The sequence below is a fragment of the Natrix helvetica genome (genome assembly GCF_964273705.1).
Source record: "Natrix helvetica genome assembly, chromosome: 1".
NCBI classification, from domain to species: Eukaryota; Metazoa; Chordata; class Lepidosauria; order Squamata; family Natricidae; genus Natrix; species Natrix helvetica.
In genome coordinates, this window is record NC_138548.1 from 89,600,032 (window position 1) to 89,621,960 (window position 21,929).

Genomic DNA, 21,929 nt, shown 5'->3' on the forward strand with positions numbered 1-21,929 from the left:
ACTATATTCTCTAAGGGATGTTCTCAAATAAGGATTCATTGGGCTGCATGATCAATTTTTCACTATACTGAAAAGGATAAAGTGTAGAAATAATGATCTATTCACCTACAGGATTTTGTTAAAACTTAAAATTACTTTACAGACTCTCTTAGATCTTGGAGCATCTCCAAACTACAAAGATAGCTGTGGGTTGACACCACTGTATCACACTGCTGTAGTAGGAGGGGACCCATCTTGTTGTGAGTTGCTACTACATGAACATGCTACGGTTGGTTGTAGAGACGAAAATGGATGGCAGGAAATCCACCAGGTAGAAAAGATACACTAAGATAATTATCAATTTTGCTGAGACACTTTTATCTTTTGCTCAAATATTTGGTAATTGTATAATCCATGTAATGAAAAGATATGAAATGAAATCAGTTGCACGGAATTCTCCAAATCCATTCTACTTTTTAAAAAATTGCTTCAGTAAAAATGACTTTAAACAAAACTGTTCTTCACTAAAATCATGCAACAATTTGAAACATACATACATACATACATACACACACACACACACACACACACACACACACACACATATGCTGGTTTTGTTGTATTCGGGTCTTTTCCCGTGTAAGGTTGAGATTTTTTTAAGCCCACGCTTGAAGATGGCAGTTGAGATCCTGCCATCCATATATATATGTTGTAATTGTACTGATAAATAAATAAAGGGAGACTAGGATAGATCTATTTCGAGCTAATTAGCTCTCATCAGCTAGCCATACCCTTACTGGGATTTGAACCTGGGCTGTATGATATCTTAGGCAGGAGTCTTAGCCTTTATTTATTTATCAGTACAAATACAACACAAATATAAAAAGGCAACATTAAAAATAAAAATATGGTTTTCTGCCTGCATGGTCTTCTGTGATGAGCCGAAGGGCAGAAAGAGGGAGTAGTGACCTTCCTCCCATATTTAGGCATACCAGGGGTTGTAACACAAATACATACATACGTGTGTGTGTGTGTGTGTGTGTGTGTGTGTGTGTGTGAGAGAGAGAGAGAGAGAGAGAGAGAAAGGAAGGGGGAGAGAGAGAAAGACAGATAGACAGACAGAGATTGTGAGTTCTAGTTCTGCCATGAAAGCCCTATGGGTGACCTTGGACCCATCACTCTCCCTCTGCACAACTTCCCCCACAGGATTGTTGTTGTGGATAAAATAGAAGGAGGGAGGCTGTGTTCCCCACCATGAGTTCTGGATAAAAATAGTAAAGGTGGAATACAATACAATACAATAAAGTACAATGCAATGCAATACAATACATATGATGTACTGGATATTGATATGCTAACATACTGCTCTAGTGCCTATTCACTCTTGAACAGTAATTATTTACTTGTGTATTCATTTTCATGAAAGTATCAGCTTTTTGATGATTTTTAACTGTCAGTGAAAATATTCATCATGTTACACTGTTGGTCCTTTCTGAGTCTTTTGTTCAATTCAACTTAATTATGAGGAGACCATTTATTTATTTTGCTTTAGTAATTTCTTAAGGTGTGTCTGATGTTTCTCTAAATAGCTACTTTATGTTTCTTGATAACATTTAATTTTGTTAACAAAATGAAAAAGTTATTTATTGGATTGGCAAAAAGATAATGAAAATAAAATAAAAGATGTAAGTACATTTTTACTTCTCCTTGAATGAAAATTTTCATAGAGTGATTAAGTCCCTTAGTTCTGGTTGTTGAAAGGAGGGTCTTTAACTTTTAGAATTGAATCTGCTTTAATTTTACAGCAAGCACATGTATTTCTTTTAGAATGTCATTCTCAAGTTTGAGTGCTTATAGTGCCCTCTTGAGCTCATCGAAAGAAGTAACTTCATTAGGCAATGCTGAACTTTCTCATTTAGCACATAATATCAGTAGTTCTGAGAATTTCTGAGGGGCTAATCCATAAATGTGCTCATAAAACAGACCCTCCATGTTTAACTTAATCATGGTTTAGTTAGCACAGTTAAAGTTAGGGTTAGTAAGTGATTAAAAATTTGACATAAATACATTTCTCTCCAACTGAAAAAACAGGATAAATATCTTTAAATATGGGATAGCAGTTTTTTTAAAAAAAGATCTAGATAAAATTATTTTAGAGTTATATCTTGAATTAAAAGATCACAGATTTACATGTAATTTCCCCCTTACGAAAGTGCTACACTTCAAAGACACCTTTATGTATTTTACTCATTACTTGTCTTCCTTGCTTAAAACATGTACAGATTTTGCTTTCATTTCCAGTAAGCCTTTGTTAACTGTCATATATTTAGTCATACTTTTCTAATAAAACAATTTTATGTACAGGTAACCCCTGATTTATGACCACAATTGAGCCCAAAATTTATGTTGCCAAGTGAGAAATGTATTAAGTGAGCTTTGCCCCATTTTACCACTTTTCTTGCACCATTTGTTAAGTGGATCATTGCAGTTGTTAAATTAATAACATAATTGTTAAGTGAATCTTGCTTCCCTATCGACTTTGCTTGCCAGAGGGTTGCAAAAGATGGTCACATAATCCCAGGACACTGCAACTGTCATAAATATGAACCATTTGTCCAAATGTAAATGAAGTGACCATGGGGATGCTGCAACGGTCATAAGTGTGAAAACTGGTCATAAGTAACTTTTTTCAGTGCCACTGTAACTTTGAACAGTCACTAAATGAACTGTTGTAAGTTGGGGACTACCTGTATTCTGTATTTCTAAGTTTGCATTAAGAACAATCACAAAAATTCAGTGTTAGTGCTTTTAGTTATACCTCAAATTGCAACCATAATTGAGACCAGAATTCTGGCTTCCCCATTGACTTTTCTTGTCAGAAAATGCCTGTGAAGGTAAAATGTCAATCACATGACACTGGAATGCTGCAGGTATTGTAACTACATACCAGTTGCCATGTGCCCAAATTTTCATCACGTAACCATGGGGAGGCTGCAACAGTTGTAAATATGAGGACTAGTTGTAAATCACTTTTTGAGGTACTGTTGTTGACTTTGAATGGCCACTAAAAGAATGGTAAGTGGAGGGCTACCTGTAATCAGAGACAGATCAGGTTGGTTTGCATATATCTATGATATAACATGGATAATGTAATTACATTAAAGGGGTAAAAGCAACCTTTTTCAACCTGATGACTTTCCTGATAGTTGAGAATGCAACTTTAAGATTTCCTAGCTAGCATTGGTTGGATAAACTTACAAATAGACAGGAATATTGATGTACTACAACCATGTTTTTTTCTACTAATTGTGCAGGATGTGATATGTCTTCTTCTGATGAAGAAACCTTCTGTTCCAAATTGGTTTTTTTCCAGTCATTTCAGACACAGGCACATATTAGATATATAGATATAGACACAAACACATACATACATACATACATACATACATACATACATACATACATACATACATACATACAGTACATAGATACATACAGAGAGAGAGACAGAGACAGAGAAGGAGCACCATACCCAGTATTTGCAGCCAACTTTTTTCAGCTTTTAAAAGAATTATTTTGTTAGAATGGTGATATGCGGGTGCTGCAAACCATAGCTTTGTGCATTTCATAGATAGCTTACTGCATACTTTTGTTAATCATAGGTTTTCATTATTTTGCTGCTATGGAAAGTTATGTTTTATGGTTGGAAAGTTCATGGCACAAGTAAAAAGTAAAAATAAAATGATTCAATTGAATCATTGTTTCAACTGGGAGATTGTGGGTTTCCTAGACCAAGTTAAATTCTAAAATGCTAAGGAATCCCTGGAAGCTTGGCATAATCAGTCATCAATAGACCCATAGAGGTAAACCAATTTACCCACAAGTCAAGAGAAAGAATTTTTAAAAAGCTAGAAGGAAACAAAAAGACTAGTACACTTCCTCTCCAGCAGCCACCACCCAGATAAACAGGGATTAATAGCAGACAAACAATCAAGCAGTCCACAATACTCTAATCAAGGAAAAAACAAGAAGACAACATTACCACCAACATTGGCAGGGCAAGCTACTGTATACAGAGAGCAACCCACACACTCACTGGCACTATTCATCTTACCTAGTGAGGTAATAAAATGTATGCACCCAAATAACGAAGCTCAGAGAGTTCAAACCTGAGCTACCTATATTCTTTTTATTTATTACTAAATACCAATACATTCTATATACAGACCTACCCATATGATTTATATCATAAGGTTATCTTTACCTAGTTATAATTGTGGCCTTGCTATATGTGTAAGTTTTCTGTATATTAAAATGGTGCCATAAATAAGTATTTGGATTGACTTTGAGGTAATAGAGCAGTGAATCATAATCAATGCTTCTTTTAATTGTTTTAATCACATTCAAAAACATCATTTTTAGTGCTATCCAATGGCATTTGTATACTACTCTGTCTGTCTCTGTCTCTCTCCATTCTTTATATTATAATTATATCATAATTATATTATGTTAATTTTTATTTATATCTTTTTTTCTCTGTTTTGCAGAGTGTTTAGGGGTTGGAGATAGAATATAAATCTCTAAAGTATTGCTTGAATGTTTCACCATCCGGTATTGTAATTCTTTTGAAAATGGGTCCTCTAGTCACTCTTAAAAAACAGTTGCCGACGGTCACTTTATTAATTAAATAGTTAGTGATAATATACATTTCATCTGTCTCAAGCAGACACAGAAATCTTATCAATTGTTATGTACTGAATTATAATTTTATGTAAGTTTTCAGTCACAAAAACAGCATTTTTACTTCTCATAAAAGCTTTTAAATTATTTTAAAATAGATCTCACAAAATAATTAAATAGCTGAATCTCACAAGTTTGCACACAGAGCATAGAACAGTTGTGAGAATTTGGCCATTAAAAAACCAAACTAGTCAGTTGGTAGCTTGTGTCAGTATTCACCATCTATAACTTGTGCATATAATAGTCAAAGCTTTACAATTCTAAGGATATAAATGACATTTTACATTACAATTGACTTACTTTTTAATTAAAATATGAGCATTTTATTTTATAGGCTTGTCGATATGGACATGACCAGCATTTAGAACATTTTCTGTTTTATGGAGCAGATATGGGAGCTCAGAATGCGTCTGGAAACACAGCATTGCACATCTGTGCACTTTACAATCAGGTTAGTTATTACAGCTTTGCTTTTGAAAAATATTCTTTTATGAATAAATAAATATAAAAATAAATAAATATTCTGTTATGCATGGGTACTGGGGTTTTCATTCAATGAAAGTTTAAGTTACTATTTCCATACATAATGCTTAGTTTTTTCAATCAAGCAATTACAGGTAGTCCTCAACTTACAACCACAATTGAGACCAAAATTTCTGTGGCTAAGTGAGATAATTGTTAAATGATAGTTGTTTACCCCATTTTATGACCCTTGTTCCCAAAGTTGTTAAGTGGATCACTTCAGTTGTTACATTAGTAATGTGACCGCTAAGTGAATCTGTCTTCCCCATTGACTTTGCTTGTCAGTAGATCACAAAAGGTGATCACATGACTCCAGGACACTTGAATTTTCAGTTGAATTTTCATCACATGACTGCTGGGATGCTGCAACAGTTGTGTAAAAAAACTTTAACATTACAGTGTTGGGTTTCTAAGGCTGCTCTGTTCTGGGTATCTAGAAATACCCAACTAATGAGGCCTGTTGCAACATCTGTTAAAACATCTGTTTCTTAATTACTGCTCAATTGTGAAAACCTTGTCAAAGCAAATATTTTCTTTTCCTTCCTATGATAAGATGCCTGTTCATTTTAAACAAGTATTAGTAGTTGGAGATAAATTTATTAGTATGATTAGAGAAAAATGCAAAAGGACACACATCATGGGTAATAAAGTAGTATAACTAACAAAGCAATGTCTGCTTCAGTTGTACATTTGAGGATAGAAGTTGGAAGATACATTATATTTCATTTTAATGTATGCCGACTAGAATACATTCTGTTCTGACCTAGGCTTCCTGATACAGTAAAAAGCAGATGCCTAGTCCCAAAAACCCTCTTTTTATTTCAAACGCTGTGAATTATGTTCCTGTAATGAGTTACAAATAGTTTATAAAGAGTAACAGTAGTCTGCCAAAGTCTTTTGGGATAAGGCTGATAACCACCCTGTGAAGTTTCCAAGAGCTGACCTAATTAATTTACAAACCTCGAGACAAAGTTGAAAAAACCCCCATTCATTTATTAGGACTAACATCTTGGCACAGACGTCTATGGAGCCGAAACTAAATCCCACTTAATGGCATCTGAACTTTACCCCTGTGTCCCTTCCCCTCTGCCTGAAGTCATCAATCATATTCTCCAACAGGATGTTACGGCAGGGTTCTGGACATGTGCATTCACATCCCAGTTACAGAAATATGAGACTTTTTACTCTGGCCAAAAGTATGCATGGCATTTTCCCCCCTTCTCAAGTTGATAGTAGTGACACACCCTCCTTTATTTTCCTTGAAATGCTGCCAAAGACTTAATTGGCAATTAGCTTGCAAGGTCACGGGGAGCAAAGAGTCAAAATGGAGCTTCAGAATTTAAACCGACCAGAATGAACAAAGTTGCTTCCTGCTAAGGCTCATGTGCCTTTGCTCCTCCTTTATGTCATATGGGAGGGGCCAATCACCTCCAAACTCCTGAGTTGTCCCTTTTGTCTTAACTGTTCTTGCCTTCTGGTAAGTCTCTCCCTGTTCCCCTGCCTTGTTGATGTGCAACTCTGGAGGCTCCTGAGGCAGCACATAACTCCCAGATGGCCTTGGCCCCTCTCTGCCTCTGATGTAGAGCCCTTGTCTGAGCTTTCCCTAGACTCCAGGGCTGGCCCATGCTCCTTCCCAGCCTCTCACTGTTTCTGCTGCCAGATCCGCAAGCCGCTGGCGGACCATAACACATGCAAAGTGACAAAGTTATTCTAAGTCTGTCTAATTTAATTTTTACTACATTAGCCATCCTCAAATATGGGTTTAGGACAACTTGCCATGGTCAACTCGCCATGGGATGGAACAAGAGTTAGACTAACATCGAAGAAATGGTGGAATAGAATCATTAAAGAAAGGGTGTAAAAGGAGGGACAAAATGGATTGTGAATGATAAAAAATTAAAATAATTTCTTAATTATTTTAAATGATGAAATTGAAATTGTTGAATTTTCCAACAGCGAGTTGTCCTGTGGCGAATTGTCCTGTGGTGAATGGCCCATGGAGAGTTGGCCATGGCAAGTTGGCCCATTCCATGATTTCTTTCAGTTCTTAAGACTTAAAAAAAAACTTGAATTAATTTGCGTTAAAAAAATCCAACTCCAACCAATCCTCAAAGAGTCCTCAATGTTGGACCATCATCTCTATTTGTGACAATGTTTCAGCATCACTTCTCTCTGCTGACCTTGGAGGCTCAAAAAGTGCAATTTTTCAGTGTGAAAATGATTGCCATCCGTGACTGAGTTTTTGGGGGAAAATGTATCTCCGGTGGCTTATCAAAATATTTTTACTTGTTTATCTTGTAGATGAAAGTTCTATTGGTCTTAATTTAGAAGAATGCAACATAGAGTATTTCAATCCTATTGAATGTAGTAATGATTAGGTTGAATGCATTTAATAAATCAGAAACTACTGAGAACGATAAACATAAATTAAAAGAAAACACATTCACTAGTGTGTACTTTAGTATTTGTGAATCTTTCTGGGGAGGAAGCATAGTCTCATAAATGATAGTTAGGAAGTGTGATCAGTAATATATGGCTTAAGGCAGGAGTCCCCCAACCTTTGTTCGGGAATTGGACTGCACAAGTGAGTGAAGTCCCTCCGTGCACGTGTGGAATCAGGCGGCACACGAAACCACCTACCCCCCCCCCCCAGTTCACAGAAAAAGGTTGGGAACTGCTGATTTAAGGAGTCTTTGGTGCTTTCTGAGCCTGATTGTTTTCTTACAGATATTTCATTACCCAAATTAGTTAACATCATCAATGCTAGTAGGGTGTGGGATTTGCTCTCAGTTTATATTCTAACGTATTGCCCTGTTAGTGTTGATGAGGGTAGTCTTGGTGGTTGTTAGGTTGGGCTGTTAGCTTGTTTGGCAGTTCGTTGATTGGGGTATTGTTTACTTCTTGATTGTTGATCTAATGTTACTTTTGGTGTTAATCTATGTCCACCTATGGCACGGGTGCCCAAAGTGGCAAACGAAGCCATGTTACCCGCCACGTGTGGCCTTGCCTGTTTGTCTTCCAGGTTTCTTGTGTGCATGCGTATGTGATGAACAGCTGTCCTTCGTGCACATGGCAGTGCCGAAAACTGGTGTGCACATGCGTGCTGGCCAGCTGATTGTTGGGTGCGCATGGGCACCAGAACCTGGAAGTTCGGCTTTTCCAGAGCTTAATCCCTTTGCGTGTGCAGCAGTGCCGAAAACCAGGCTTTGTATGCATGCTGGCCAGCTGATTATAGGGTGCACATGCACACTAGAACCCGGAAGATCGGCTTTTCTTGAGCATGGCTCCAGCAAGCATGTGTGTGATGTTTCCATGCGACCTTTTCAGCACTCAGTGCCGAAAAGGTTTGCCATCACTGATCTATGTTCATAGGTTTCCCAGTTGAAATTATGTTTAAGTGTAAAATTAAACAGTTTTCATCATGTTTTTGTAACTGCTAATTGATATTAATGGAAGTATTCTGCTAGTGTTCTGGCTATTTGTCCTACATGTATGTTGTAGATGACTCCTGTTTTTTCTTCTGGGACTTTTAGTTTAACTATGATGTTTTGGAGGGATTTATTTGGTGTTAGTTGATTCCGTGTGGTCGTAATAGTCTTTGGTGGTTTCTGAGATACTCTTGATATATGGCAGCGTGTTATCCTTTTTACAGATTGTGTTAATTATTCTATATTGGGATAAATGGTTGGACACTTTTTGATGAAGTTGTGTGGAAATTCATTTTGTTGGAAGATGTTGTATAGATGATCTGTTTCCCTTTTCTGCTCTTCAGGGTTGCTGCACTGCTTGTCTGAATAGTGTTCTTACACAGTTTCTCTTGTGGGAGGTTGGTCACTAATGTGGTAGTGGAGCACTTGGTTGGTTTGGGTAGTTTATCTAGTTTATTTAGTATAAACTGTGTGGTTTTATTGGGCAAGATTTTATTGGGCAATTATATTTTATTGGGCAAGTGATTTTCCATTGCCTCCTTCCAAGGATTGAGAGAGAGTGACTGGCCCAAGTCATCTGGATGGTTTGATGCTCCAGGAATGACTAGAACAATGTTTGATTTAACATTTTACAATAATACCTTAAGGCTATCAAAAGAACACTTTGAAAAACCTGAAGCAATCAATTATATAAATACCATCAACAAACTCTCCATCCAGCTAGTTCTCTCCAGATCTTTCAGCCTCTCTTATTGGCTATACTGGCTGAAATTGGTGGGCTTTAAAAGCCAACACTTCTGTGGATAAGCAAGGAGGCTGGCTCTGTATTACATTCTTGTTCAGTTGTTTCAAACCTAAACTACTTCCAAAATGTATAGGCTGGCCCACATCACCCTCTCTCCAGATAGAGAAAGAGTTGTGAAAGAAGTCCAGAAAAGGATGGTAACACTGTCAGTCTCCAACATAGCCTGAGATAAAAGCATTTTCTGTGGTCCAAAATGGAGTAGCTTTGATACATGTTGATTTAGGAGTATATATGTGTATGTATGCACATATTGTTTCTCATTTTTGGGGTGTGTATTTTGGATTGAGTTTAGTGGAAATAGTTCTTACAATGACAAACAGTGGCTTAGCCTCAGTTAGCTCTTACTGTAATTGATAAACCCAGCAGTAGAATGCCTTTTTCTGAAAGCCTAGTTCCTATCTAGGAGAGATTAAGATTATTAACAATTTGAATAAGCCTATGCCTTCAGATGGTCTGCTTACTATTATGCATATAGAAACAAAAATTGTAACAATCTACCTATTTACAGGACAGCTGTGCAAGAGTATTATTGTTACGGGGCGCAAACAAGGAATTGAAGAATTATAATAATCAGTCACCATTTCAGGTAAGAATAACTAAAGAAAATAATATTCTTTGGTGTGTATTGTAGTTTAAATGGCAAATGGATATCCTTTATATTTAGTGCATTGTGTAAAAAGTATTGATGTAAAATAGAGCGGTTTGGTGGCCTTAGAAATGGAGTTCTTGACTCACAACCAGGAGGCTTTGAGTTAGATCTTTGGTAGCTGCAGATATTTCTTTCTCTGGGCAAAATGAGTAATTGTCTGCTGTGAACTCCATGTAGGGGTCAGGAAGGGCATCCAGCCAATAAATGCTCAGCTCCATTTAATCACCAGGACTCCACCCTGATGCAAGGGATTTTAGGTTTTTTTTTAAAAAAAGAACTGTACGCTAATTTTTGTATATGTCTATATTACTCTTTGTGAAGATCGGGGTTGTTTAGAGGATGTATTTCTTAAACTTACAGTAATTTTGTGATAAATGGAAGGCTAAAATACATAAAATACAAATATAATAGCAGAGTTGGAAGGGACCTTGGAGGTCTTCTAGTCCAACCCCCTGCCTAGGCAGGAAACCCTATACTATTTCAGACAAATGGCTATCCAACATCTTCTTAAAGACTTCCAGTGTTGGGGCATTCACAACTTCTGGAGGCAAGCTGTTCCACTGATCAATTGTTCTAACTGTGAAAATGCTGGTTTAGTAGAATTTTGATGTGTCCCATTTTGTTACTAACATAGAGATCAACTTCTATTTCAAATTAAGAAAGTAATTAGAAATATGGCCACAATTGTTTTCCTTCTTCTTGATTTTTTCCAGTTAAGTAGCATAAAAATGGAAGGCAAATTGCATTATGTAATTAACATAGCTGTATAGAAACATATTTAGCTGATTCAAGTTCACTGAATAAGCTTTTATGCATGGTAGACATGTTCTAAAATGTTCACCAATCTGTAACCTGAAATAGCATCATCTGGAATTCTATCACCTTGATTCACTTATAACTTCACTTATGGTGATATATAAAATTATCTAGTGATTTCTCAAGGATATTCAATAAATTGCAGATATGAAAAAGTGATTTAAATTTGAATTTTCCATAAATAAAATCATACTAGTATCTCTGTATCTTTATACTATAGATACTACGCCTATTGTGGAATATTGGTTACAGTATTCCCACCATGCGAGTAATTCTCTAGATTAGAACTCTGAATTATATAAAATAGTGTAAGTACGCTTGGGGTAAAACTAGGCTTTAGTTAGGCTTATGGCTCAAGATCTTGATATTTACAAGGCCATTTTTTATAAATAATTTCTGCCCATTCAGAACAGAATGCTTATTGAGAGGTACAGCAAGAGGTATGCCCTCTTCTGTGCTCCTAGATCAGAGGTGCCAAACAAAAGGCCTAGGGGCCGGATCCTGCCCACAGGGTGCTTAGATCTGGCCTGCGGCGCTGCCCTGGAAACAGCGGACCAGCCTGTGGTGCGTCTGCCACTTAAAATGGAGCCTGGCAAAGGGTTGCAGGAGGCCATGGGAATGTAAAATGGAGAAAACGGGAACCTGTTTTCACTAACAGAGCACTCAGGCCACAACAGGCACCTCTGAACATGAGTGATGTTGAGCTGGCCACACCCACCCTAGCCACACCCACCCCAGTCCCCTGAGGTCAAACAGAACTCTGATGTGGCCCTCAATGAAATCAAGTTTTACACCCCTGACCTAGATGAAGGCAAGTTTATTCTCCTGGCTTTTGAAGCTTGTTAAAATGTAGCTTTTCTTGATGGTTTTTGAAAATTAAATAATACTGGAGTCATTGGCACCAGACAGATAAATATAGTATGGATTATATTTTATTTTTAGTGTATGCCATTAATTTATTGCATAAATATTATTGTATATTTACAAATGAAATGTTCTCAAACTACTCAGTTTACCCTTTCCTAAACTCTTTTTATTCTTCCTTTAAAGCATCTTTTTCTGTTGTACAAGTTTCCAGAGTGTTAACAGGAATCTAACTTTTTTTTGCCACAGTGCTAATTAAATTGCTAGGTCAGTAGTCTAAAGGCAATAGTCTATCACCTTTTTAAAAGCGGAGACAATGATGCTGCTGTACCTTTCACCAGGGATAAGTCCAGAATGACGAATATGAATAAAATAATGTTACAATACAGAGGCTCGCTAGGTTAGCTTATCCTTCAACATTTCACCACATAGCAGATCTTTACCTGCTGTTCTTATGGATGCAAATATTTAACAATATTCTTTTTCTGATTCCGTTATCCTTTTGGGTACATTTCTTAGGTCATTGCTATGTTGTTGTTTTTTAACGTGTGCTCTTATTTTGTGCACCACTTAAACCCTTTCAGGTTTGTGGCAGTACATATATGCTATAAATAATAAATGCTAACCAAAAATGCAAAAATGACTTTTATTCTATTCTTAAACTATTAGTATTGAAGGCTGAAACTGGCATGATTAAAAATAGAGCAAGCAACACAATTGGATTGTTTCCCTACCTTACCAGAAGTAGATAGGAAAATAGGAAAATAGAAGTAGGAATCTATAGGCTGGTGATAGCTGCGTGTAACCTTCTAGTGAATGGTAGTACAATAATGGATTGGGATCAGGTTTTGGGGAAAAACTGGACATCCTGACTGAATGTGATCCAGATGGAAAAATTACTTTTTTAGGTAACATAAATGAATAGATGGCAATAATACAAGAGTAAAGAGAAAAAGACTTCATCATATGAAAGTTCAAGAATGTTTAAGAGACAGTTTTGTATGATGAGTATTTGCTTATTTTGACACATATTTTAAGCCTGTGTCTATCTGTGTAGGTGCGGTGGCTCAGTGGCTAAGACGCTGAGCTTGTTGATCAGAAAGGTCGACAGTTCAGCGGTTCGAATCCCTAGCGCCGTGTAATGGAGTCAGCTCTTGTTACTTGTCCCAGCTTCTGTCAACCTAACAGTTCGAAAGCACATAAAAATGCAAGTAGAAAAATAGGAACCACCTTTGGTAGGAAGGTAACAGCTTTCTGTGCACCTTTGGCATTTAGTCATGCCGACCACATGACCACAGAGACGTTTTTGGACAGTGCTGGCTCTTCAGCTTTGAAACAGAGATGAGCACCACCCCTAGAGTCGAGAACGACTAGCACATATGTGCGAGGGGAACCATTACCTGTGCAGCCATGGCAAAAAAAGAAAAGAAAAGAAAGAAATATGATTGATTGTATATGATGAAACAATAAGGCAATTGACAAAATGTGCTAAATGTGAGATAGCTCATCCTTTGATGCTGGCCGGAGTGGATCTTGACAGTATCAAATGGACCTGGAAAAAAGGGAGGAAAGGAAGGAAACATATTAGGATGGAAACAGAAAATGTTATGGAAACAGCAATAACACTTAGACTTGCATACTGTTTCACAGCGGTTTACAGAGTCAGCATATTGTCCCCAACAACCTGAGTCTTTGTTTTACCCACCTCAGAAGGATGATAGGCTGAGTCAACCTTCAACTCAAGAACTCAAAGAAATGTATGAGAAGAAAGGTGAATTTCCTAAAAAAAATTAATAGAGAGTAAAGAAAGAGGAGGTGGGATTTGTTTGACACAGAGTCAATCATATTACAAAAATAAATATGGGGAGATATGCAAATAGTACATATAAAAACAATGCTTGGTGAAATGAAGTAAAAGAGATCACAGATGAGAAAAAATAATCTAAAGGGTGAAAGAATGGTATTTTATAATGAAAATAGAAATAAAAGGCTGAAAGAATGGATTCAGAGTTCCAGGAATCATTAAGATTAAAAGAGTAGGGAACAGGCAAGTCAATTTTAATGGAAACTAAAGCTGTTTTAGAAGTGGGCAAAAAAGGTTAAACAAAGACTTTTTAGTAGAACTGAGAGGATACTTTAATGAACATTTCAGAGATATGTAGTACTGATAGTGATATGTCAAAGAATATAACTGAAATGAATAGTATAAATGTTAATAACGCATAAAAATGAATTGAAAGGAAATGGGAGGATGACTTCTGGTCAAATTGGAGACATTCTAAACTGCAGTTTGTTCTTCTCTCTGTATGTAAGCTGTTGAAAACTAAATCTAGATTGCTTGCTAAAAGTATTAGCAGTGATATTAATTAAGCAATTTTCTACTATGTTTGGAATTGTACTGATAATATGCCTCTTAAACATAAGAAATAAGTTTCTTTGTTTCCTTCCTATTTTGTCCTCCTGTCTCAAACAAGGATAAACAAAATCTTACCAGGTGCTGAACCACTTATTTCTATGCTTGAGAGTTTGATTCCATCAAAAGAGGCAATAGTTTTTACTGATAATCTTAAACATCAGTTTGGACATGGACAGCTTGCAATTTTAACTCTTTAGCTGCTAACCAGAGTTCAAAGAAAAGAAGTAAGTCATTTTGAACTGATTTGAACCCCCATTCGGACAGATATCTGACATCTTTGAAATCCTGGCCAGAATTTTATTCCAGTTCTACCAACATTTTTTTCTTTAATTCTATTCTATATTTCACTATTTGCTATTATCTGCAGAAGTTACTTATATTCTGGAAGGTGTCTGTTTTATTTATGGGCCTTTTTATTGCGGCTTCCATGCATTTTCTAAGTGCTGTAAATTGACTAAAATTGACAGTTTAGGAATGTAGCTAGTAAATATATTTCCAGTGTTTAAGGCAGTTAAACTTATTTGCATGCTATTAGGAAATAAATGGTTCTGGGCAGTGGTGGGTTTCTATTTTTTTAACTATTGGTTTGCTTGCATATGCGCAAAAGCGTCCGGGTGGGTGGGCAGAGCGTCCCGCGACTGCTAATACCAGTTCGCCCGATTCGGGCCGAACCGGGGAATAACCCACCTCTGGTTCTGGGTGAGCTGTACTTGACATCTCCAAGTAGCAGAGATGGAGCAGTAAAAAAAACAACAGTAAACATTGATCCACAGTGATTTCTGGCTGACAAATGTCTTTCTGGATAGAAAGGATAGTTTCTGGGACAGCTGCTTGTCAGGAGGAGACAGTGAGATGGAAGTAGAGTGACTGGTCTGTGGGGGATGTATAGGAGAAACAGCTGGTTTGCACTAGCAATGCAGTCATTTAAAAGATATCAAGTACTATGACCAACCCTCACTTTTTTTATCCCCTTGAGATATTATAAATTTACATATGTAATGGAATGTGAGAATAACCTTTGAAGGGGAGGGAAGACATGCTTCCTAGGAAACAATCAGATAAAAGGAAGAAGAGCCTGCAAACCGGTAAACGGCAGAAAAAGAATCCACCCTAACTTATCAGGTGGTTAAAAAGAGATGGAGGGGGGTTTTCTACTTTTAGACTTGCAAGGTTCTGTTAATGCAGTCTTATAATAGAGTAGAATTAGTTCATCTTGTGTTTCTTGTCTGGTCTACTTGGAAGGTTGACAACCGTTGAAAAGAGGTCTTTGAAAATAGTGGGACAAAAAACTCTCAGTGAGTCATCCTTTCTTTCTGAATTACAGAAAGTGAAAAACAGAGGAAAACAATGCTTTTAAAAACATTTTAGAAGCACAGTTAAAAACCTAATCAAGATTTTGACTAAGAAAGTGATAAAAAGATAAAGGGGATTATATTAATCATGTAAAAGACAATGATTTTGGAAAAAAGTGCTTTTAGTATTCATATGGAAATAGTTAAATAAACCAATCAGGCCTTCCTGGAAATGTTGATTATGTGACATCAAAGGGGGGGGGAGGAGGGAGGGAAAAGATACCTGGTGGAATTTACAAAAGAAGGAGTCAACTATAAGAGGAGATGGAATGTGTGATTAAAACTATGGAAATATAGATGAGACTAAAGCCTTAATGGTGCAAAGAAAGAAAGTGAACCGTGTGCGTGTGTGTGTGTGTGTGTGTGTGTGTGTGTGAAGGAGAGGGAGAGGGAGGGGGGAGAGAGACAGACAGACAGACAGAGGGGTGTCTGTCGTTTTACTTCAAGTTTCTAATTAGTTTATTCTTTTGTTTATAAACAAACAAAAATCACCAGAAAAGGTATACAGGTAGACCTATGTGACCAAAATTGAGCCAAAAATATTTGTTACTGAGACATTTGTTAAGTGAGTTTTGCCCCATTTTATGATCTTCCTTACCATTTGTTAAGTAAATCACTGAACTTGTTAAATTAGTAACATGGTTAAGTGAACCTGCCTTACCCATTGACTTTGCTTGTTAGAAGATGATCCCATGACACTGAAACCATTATAAATATGAGTCAATTGCCAAGCATCAGGATTTTGATTGATGACCATGGGGATGCTGTAATGGTCACAAGTGTGAAAAACAGTCCTAAGTGACTTTTTTTTCAATGCTGTTGTAACTTCGAATTGTCACTAACCAAACTGTTGTAAGTCAAGGAGTATCTGTACAGCAATGTGAGGAAAGGAGAGGTTCCTTAGAGCAACAAATATGAAAGGGAACTACCCTAGAAATATTAGAAAAAAATGTTTGAAGAAATGATAAAGACTGAAATCTGAATTTCTGAAAACTGTCAAAAGTGAACTAGTTATTTTTTAAGTGAGAATGAAAAAAAAGTCAGTAAAGTGAAAGATGAGATAAAGTTTTGCAATTTATCACTGAGAAATTATAAATTTACTGATCATGAGAGATAGCAAAATAAATATATTCAGTGTCAGTCAGTGCGACACAAGATTTATAGTCCTGGATAAATGATATATATTTCATTTAACTTATCAGCAACACCTTGTTCAATAAACATTAAGTATTATTTAGTGTTGTCATACATAAAGACTTTTAAAAAACTGAGTGATTTTATTTCATCGCAGTTTTTTGTTTGGTTTTTTCTTTTCTGTTCATTTTTCTCCCTGCCTCTAATCCTGATTAAATCCAGTCCAGCCCATGAATAGGTTAAAAAAAAACTTCCAAATATAAGTCCCCATTCAGTTTAGTGCATATGCAGTAATTGCTATCCATTCAAGTTGATGGAAAAATCTTGTATAATTCTATACAATAAACATTGTATAGAAGAGTCTGTGTAGGGCTAGAATGGAATTGGAACTCATATTTACTCCTCATACAATTGTTTAACGTATGAAGAAAGAACTATTACTGATTTTGATTTGATGGATTATTAATATTTTAGGCACAAGGCTCTGAATTTTGGGACTAAGGGATCAAGTATTATCACTATTCCTTGAATATGAAAAATTAAAGATTAAAAAAAAAACTAATGACAAGCAGCCTTAGAATTGACAATGAAGTTATTGAAATTGTGGGTAGCTTCTGGTTTTTAGGATCAACCATCAATAGTAAAGGAATCAGCAATCAAGTAATACACCTTAGAGCAGAGGTGTCAAACTCGATCGTGTTGCAGGCTGTATCATGATGTATCACAATGTTTTTTGCCTTTGCAGAGCCGGGTGGGTGTGGCCTCGGTGGGCTGTATCTGGCCTGTGGGCCACCAGTTTGACAGGCCTGCCTTAGAGTAACAGACTTGGTCAAGTAGTCACAAAGGCCTTGGAAAAGATATTCAAATGCTGCAATGTTCCTATACTCACAAAGATCAAATTCACACAAGACATGGTATTCCCTCTGATACTCTGTGGAAACAAAAGTTGGACTTTAAAGAAGCAAGATAGGAAGTTTGTTGCCTTTGAAATTTGGTGTTGAAGAAGTCTCTTAAGAATATTATGGACAGATTCAAATTAGCTTCCCCTTTGGACATATTCCATCTCTCTGGAAAAAGGTCTAATATCAGCAAAGGTGGAAGGAAATTGAAGAAAAGATAGCTGGCAATGTGACAATCCATCTATGTAGTTGCTAAAAGTCAACAAGCACTTGTTGTATATCATCATTGAAGTACTACTATATGTGGATTGATTGGGACTGATTGGTGATTGACACATGCAATGCAATGCCAGGCAATGTTTGATTTCTAAGCAAAAGCTATTTTTCAGATAATCATATCATATCAGATCCAGTCAGGTTTATATTTGCTTTATCTGATCCATTGCGTAGAGTAGTCAAATTATGCCTGCAATAAATTTTTTTTTAAAAAAGCTTCTTTTTATAAATGCAGATATTTTCTTCTGAAATAAAATGAGACAAACTGAATGTTTCATTTTCTGTTGGAGAATAAGAGGCAGAGCCTGGGGGTGGAGTTAAGAGAGGAATAAGCCTGGAGTCATTATGTGTCCACAAGCAACCCAAGTCCAGTTCTTGAATTCCATTAACTTTTAATTAGTGCCAATTTAGTACAATCTTGTGTAAAGGCATGAGGAATAAAACAGCTTAACTTTATGTGTGCTCCTGATTCTTTGTCCTTGACATTTTCCGCCTTAAAATAAATTTTACAAAACAGAAAAAGACTTATAAAGTAAAATTTTATCTTTGCTACGAAGAAATGCATATCTTTAATTATAACCAGGAAGAATTTCATTCAATTAATAGCATTTTAAAAATTATTCTTAGTTGTATCATTTAACCCTTTGTTTGAATGATTTCGCAGTAAAAATAATGTCATTATAAATACTATACATATTGTATACATTACAATAGAAGGAAAGGAAAGAAGCCCCTGTGGATTTTACTCTGCTACTTGTTTTCCAACTATAAGGGGAGATCAGGAGTGGGTTCCTGCCAGTTCTAACCTCTTCTATAGAAGAGGTTCCACAAATCTACAGTGCTGTATAGAACCGGTTCCAGCTCCCTCCCTCCCGCCCATCAGCACACCATCAAGATGAAGAGTGAGAGGAGGAATTCTGGGAGTTGAAGTCCACAAGTCATAAAGCTGTCAAGTTTGAACACCCCTGGGGTTTTTTCTAAAGGGTTAGGGGTGCAAGGGTCTTGTAACTTGACAGCTTTAAGACTTGCACACTTCAATGCCAGAGTTCCTAAGCCAACATGACTGGAGAAGGAATTCTAGGAGTTGAAGTCAACAAGTCTTAAAGTTTGAACACCCCTGGGTTTTTTTCTAAGGGGTTAGGGGTGCAAGGGTCTTGTAACTTGACAGCTTTAAGACTTGCACACTTCAATGCCAGAGTCCCTGAGCCAACATGACTGGAGAAGGAATTCTAGGAGTTGAAGTCAACAAGTCTTAAAGTTTGAACACCCCTGGGTTTTTTTCTAAGGGGTTAGGGTGCAAGGGTCTTGTAACTTGACAGCTTTAAGACTTGCACACTTCAATGCCAGAGTTCCTGAGCCAACATGACTGGAGAAGGAATTCTAGGAGTTGAAGTCAACAAGTCTTAAAGTTTGAACACCTCTGGGTTTTTTTTTTCTAAAGGGCTAGCGGTGCAAGGGTCTTGTAACTTGACAGCTTTAAGAACTTGCATGCTTAGAGTTTCTGAGCCAACATTTTGGTTGCTAAGCAAGAGTGTTGTTAAGTGAGTTTCATCACATTTTACAAGTTGGCCACTGCCACCTGGTCAAATGGCCAGTGAACCACTCCCACAAAGCAGGCCACACCTACAGAAGAGGTTCTAAAAATTTTTGAAACCCACCACTGGGGGTGATGCTTATCTCCGTTTTGAGACCTGCAGTCAACACTGTGAAGACATTTCCACGGTCATGTGGCCAGCATGACATTGCAGACACATTACAATGTTTTACTCATTATTTCACATCCTAATCATTAAAAACAAGCCATTTATTTTCTGTGATATATAGAGTACTGTGAATGAAAACTACCATCTTGTGTTATACTTCCAAGATTTGAAGGAAGCCAATGCTAATATTATATCATTGATATAATAATTATGCCTATGCTTGTTGGAACAAATTGGCACAATCCCACATAAAGCCTTTGATTGCAAAGTAGTTCTGGGTAGAAATTACAGACCTATTTGAAAATGGCTCCCAGTGTTCATTAGTAGATTGTGATAGGTATTTCTGGCTAATCTCACAACCTATAATTTAGGATTAATATGGGCGTATAAGGCTCACTAAATAAGCATGGCTGAAAGCTCTCTATTAGAAGATCATATTATATCTTCACTCTGCTATGAAACAAAATGATATGAAAGAACAATGCATAAACATTAGCTTTTTTTGCTTTTTTCAAGAATTAGGCATTGCATTGATGAATTTGAATCATAAAGAAAGGGGTTGTTTTATCTAAAAAGTTACAGTATTAGTCAAATAAAGAGTTAACATTTTTTAAAATAATAGACTGAAGTATAACAGAAATAATTTTTCTGCAGTCCAACTTATATAATTCAATAACATGTGAATTCATGAACAGTGTGTGTGTTTTTACTTACTGTTTAGTAGTGGTCATGGCCAGAAAGATAACATTAAGATTATATGAATACTTGGTTCCGGTTCCGGCTGCGGTATGCGACGGGCAGGCTTTGCTCGCCCCGCGCACTCCTGGTGGGGTCCCCTTTGATTGGGGGGGCACAGGACGCCCTGGAGGGGCTCCTGCCGAGGGGGGGGCGTAGCGGGGGATCCCCTGTGTCAGCGGCGGCTGGGGGGCCCCCGCATCGCCCTAGGCACCGGGAGGCAAGAGGGGAGGCGCTGCAGCATATTCGTGTTGAGGCAGCCAGATGAAATTCAAGATTCGAAGGATGCAGTTGCTGTGCGGTGAGATGGAGATCCCCCCCCCCCCCGTTCCCTTTGATGACTGAATGAAAACAAAAAGATTGTCAGCTTCTTGGAAAGGCTTTCAACTTGTGGCTGGGAAGTGTGATTGGAGGGAGGGGGATTTCCCCCCCCTCGGACAAGCGGCTTGAAACTGTTTTGCTCCCTGCCCCCAGAAGAGGAGGGGGGGAGCCTTGGAATGGAATCACCCTCGTAGCAAACAGCAGATTTCCTTTACTGCAACTGTGAAAATGAGGTGATGATCTGTTTACTTTGGAAAACTTTGAAAACTTTTGCCTTTGGATCCCGGAGCTGGCAGGGCAAGATGGCACACTTCCGTTATCTTCATGTACTTTGAAATTTGACTCCACCCATAGAAATTGCTGGTATCTTGTTTTTGTCTCCGTGACACTCAGAGAAGTCTCGTGCTACATTTTATCCTGGACTTGGAACACTGCTTTATTGCCTAGGTCCCTATCTGCTTGGGCTTCCTGCCTCGCGATCTCACTCAGCTATCCACCCCCCCAGTTGCTCCTTCTCTGTATTGACATTTTCATCTCTGAGCTCTGATTACTACAATGCCACCTAAAAGACCACCACCGGGAAAGCCGGGATATGCGGGCTCCGCCGCAACATCCTCAACATCCAGCCCCAGCAGATAACAGACACTAACTTCTTTGTTCCAGCCTAAACCCTCTGAGGTGGACTTTCAACAGATGTTTGAACAACTCTTAAAGGGGCAGGAGGACCTAAAAAACCGATTGAAGGAAATGAATGAGCAGCTTAGAGAGAATAAAGACCGTGCGATCCAAAATTCACAGAGACTGGAACTTTTGGAGGAGGGGACGGCTGAGATGAAGATAGAGGTGAGGGGGGTGCAAAAAGAAAATCAAGAACTTGAGAACCACCATATAAAAACGGAATTTGAACGGATGTCTTTTTTCCTTAGATTTCAAAATGTAATTGAGGCTGATGATGAAAACTTGAGGGATATTATGACAAATTTATTGGCTGAATTTATTAAAAAAGACAGACAACAGATGGGGTGAGACATGGATCTGGTTTATAGAGTAAACTCAACATATGCTGGAACCCACAATGTTCCAAGGGAGGTACATATCAAATTCCTCAGAAAGACCACAAGAGACGAAATTCTGAGTGCACAAAGGGGGCAAACATTAAAATACAAGGATAGAGAAATAGCCATTCTGAAACAGATCCCAAAGAAAGTTAGAGATAAAAGAAAAAATATTCGCTTTTAGCGAATAAATTATACCAGAAAGGGGTGTGGTTTAGATGGTTGTTTCCAGAAG

General features: G+C 37.4%; 1 protein-coding gene across 7 annotated transcripts in view; it reads left to right on the forward strand.

Moving 5' to 3' along the window:
• The window catches only part of SHANK2 (SH3 and multiple ankyrin repeat domains 2), a 367,712-nt gene that overhangs the window by 53,322 nt on the left and 292,461 nt on the right, over positions 1-21,929 (forward strand). For all 7 annotated transcript variants that reach the window (XM_081934542.1, XM_081934546.1, XM_081934547.1 and 4 more), the window contains exons 7-9: positions 143-310; positions 5,054-5,170; positions 9,983-10,060. In XM_081934542.1, coding sequence (XP_081790668.1) covers positions 143-310; positions 5,054-5,170; positions 9,983-10,060 — 363 coding nt within the window. The remainder of the gene's footprint in view (positions 1-142; positions 311-5,053; positions 5,171-9,982; positions 10,061-21,929) is intronic.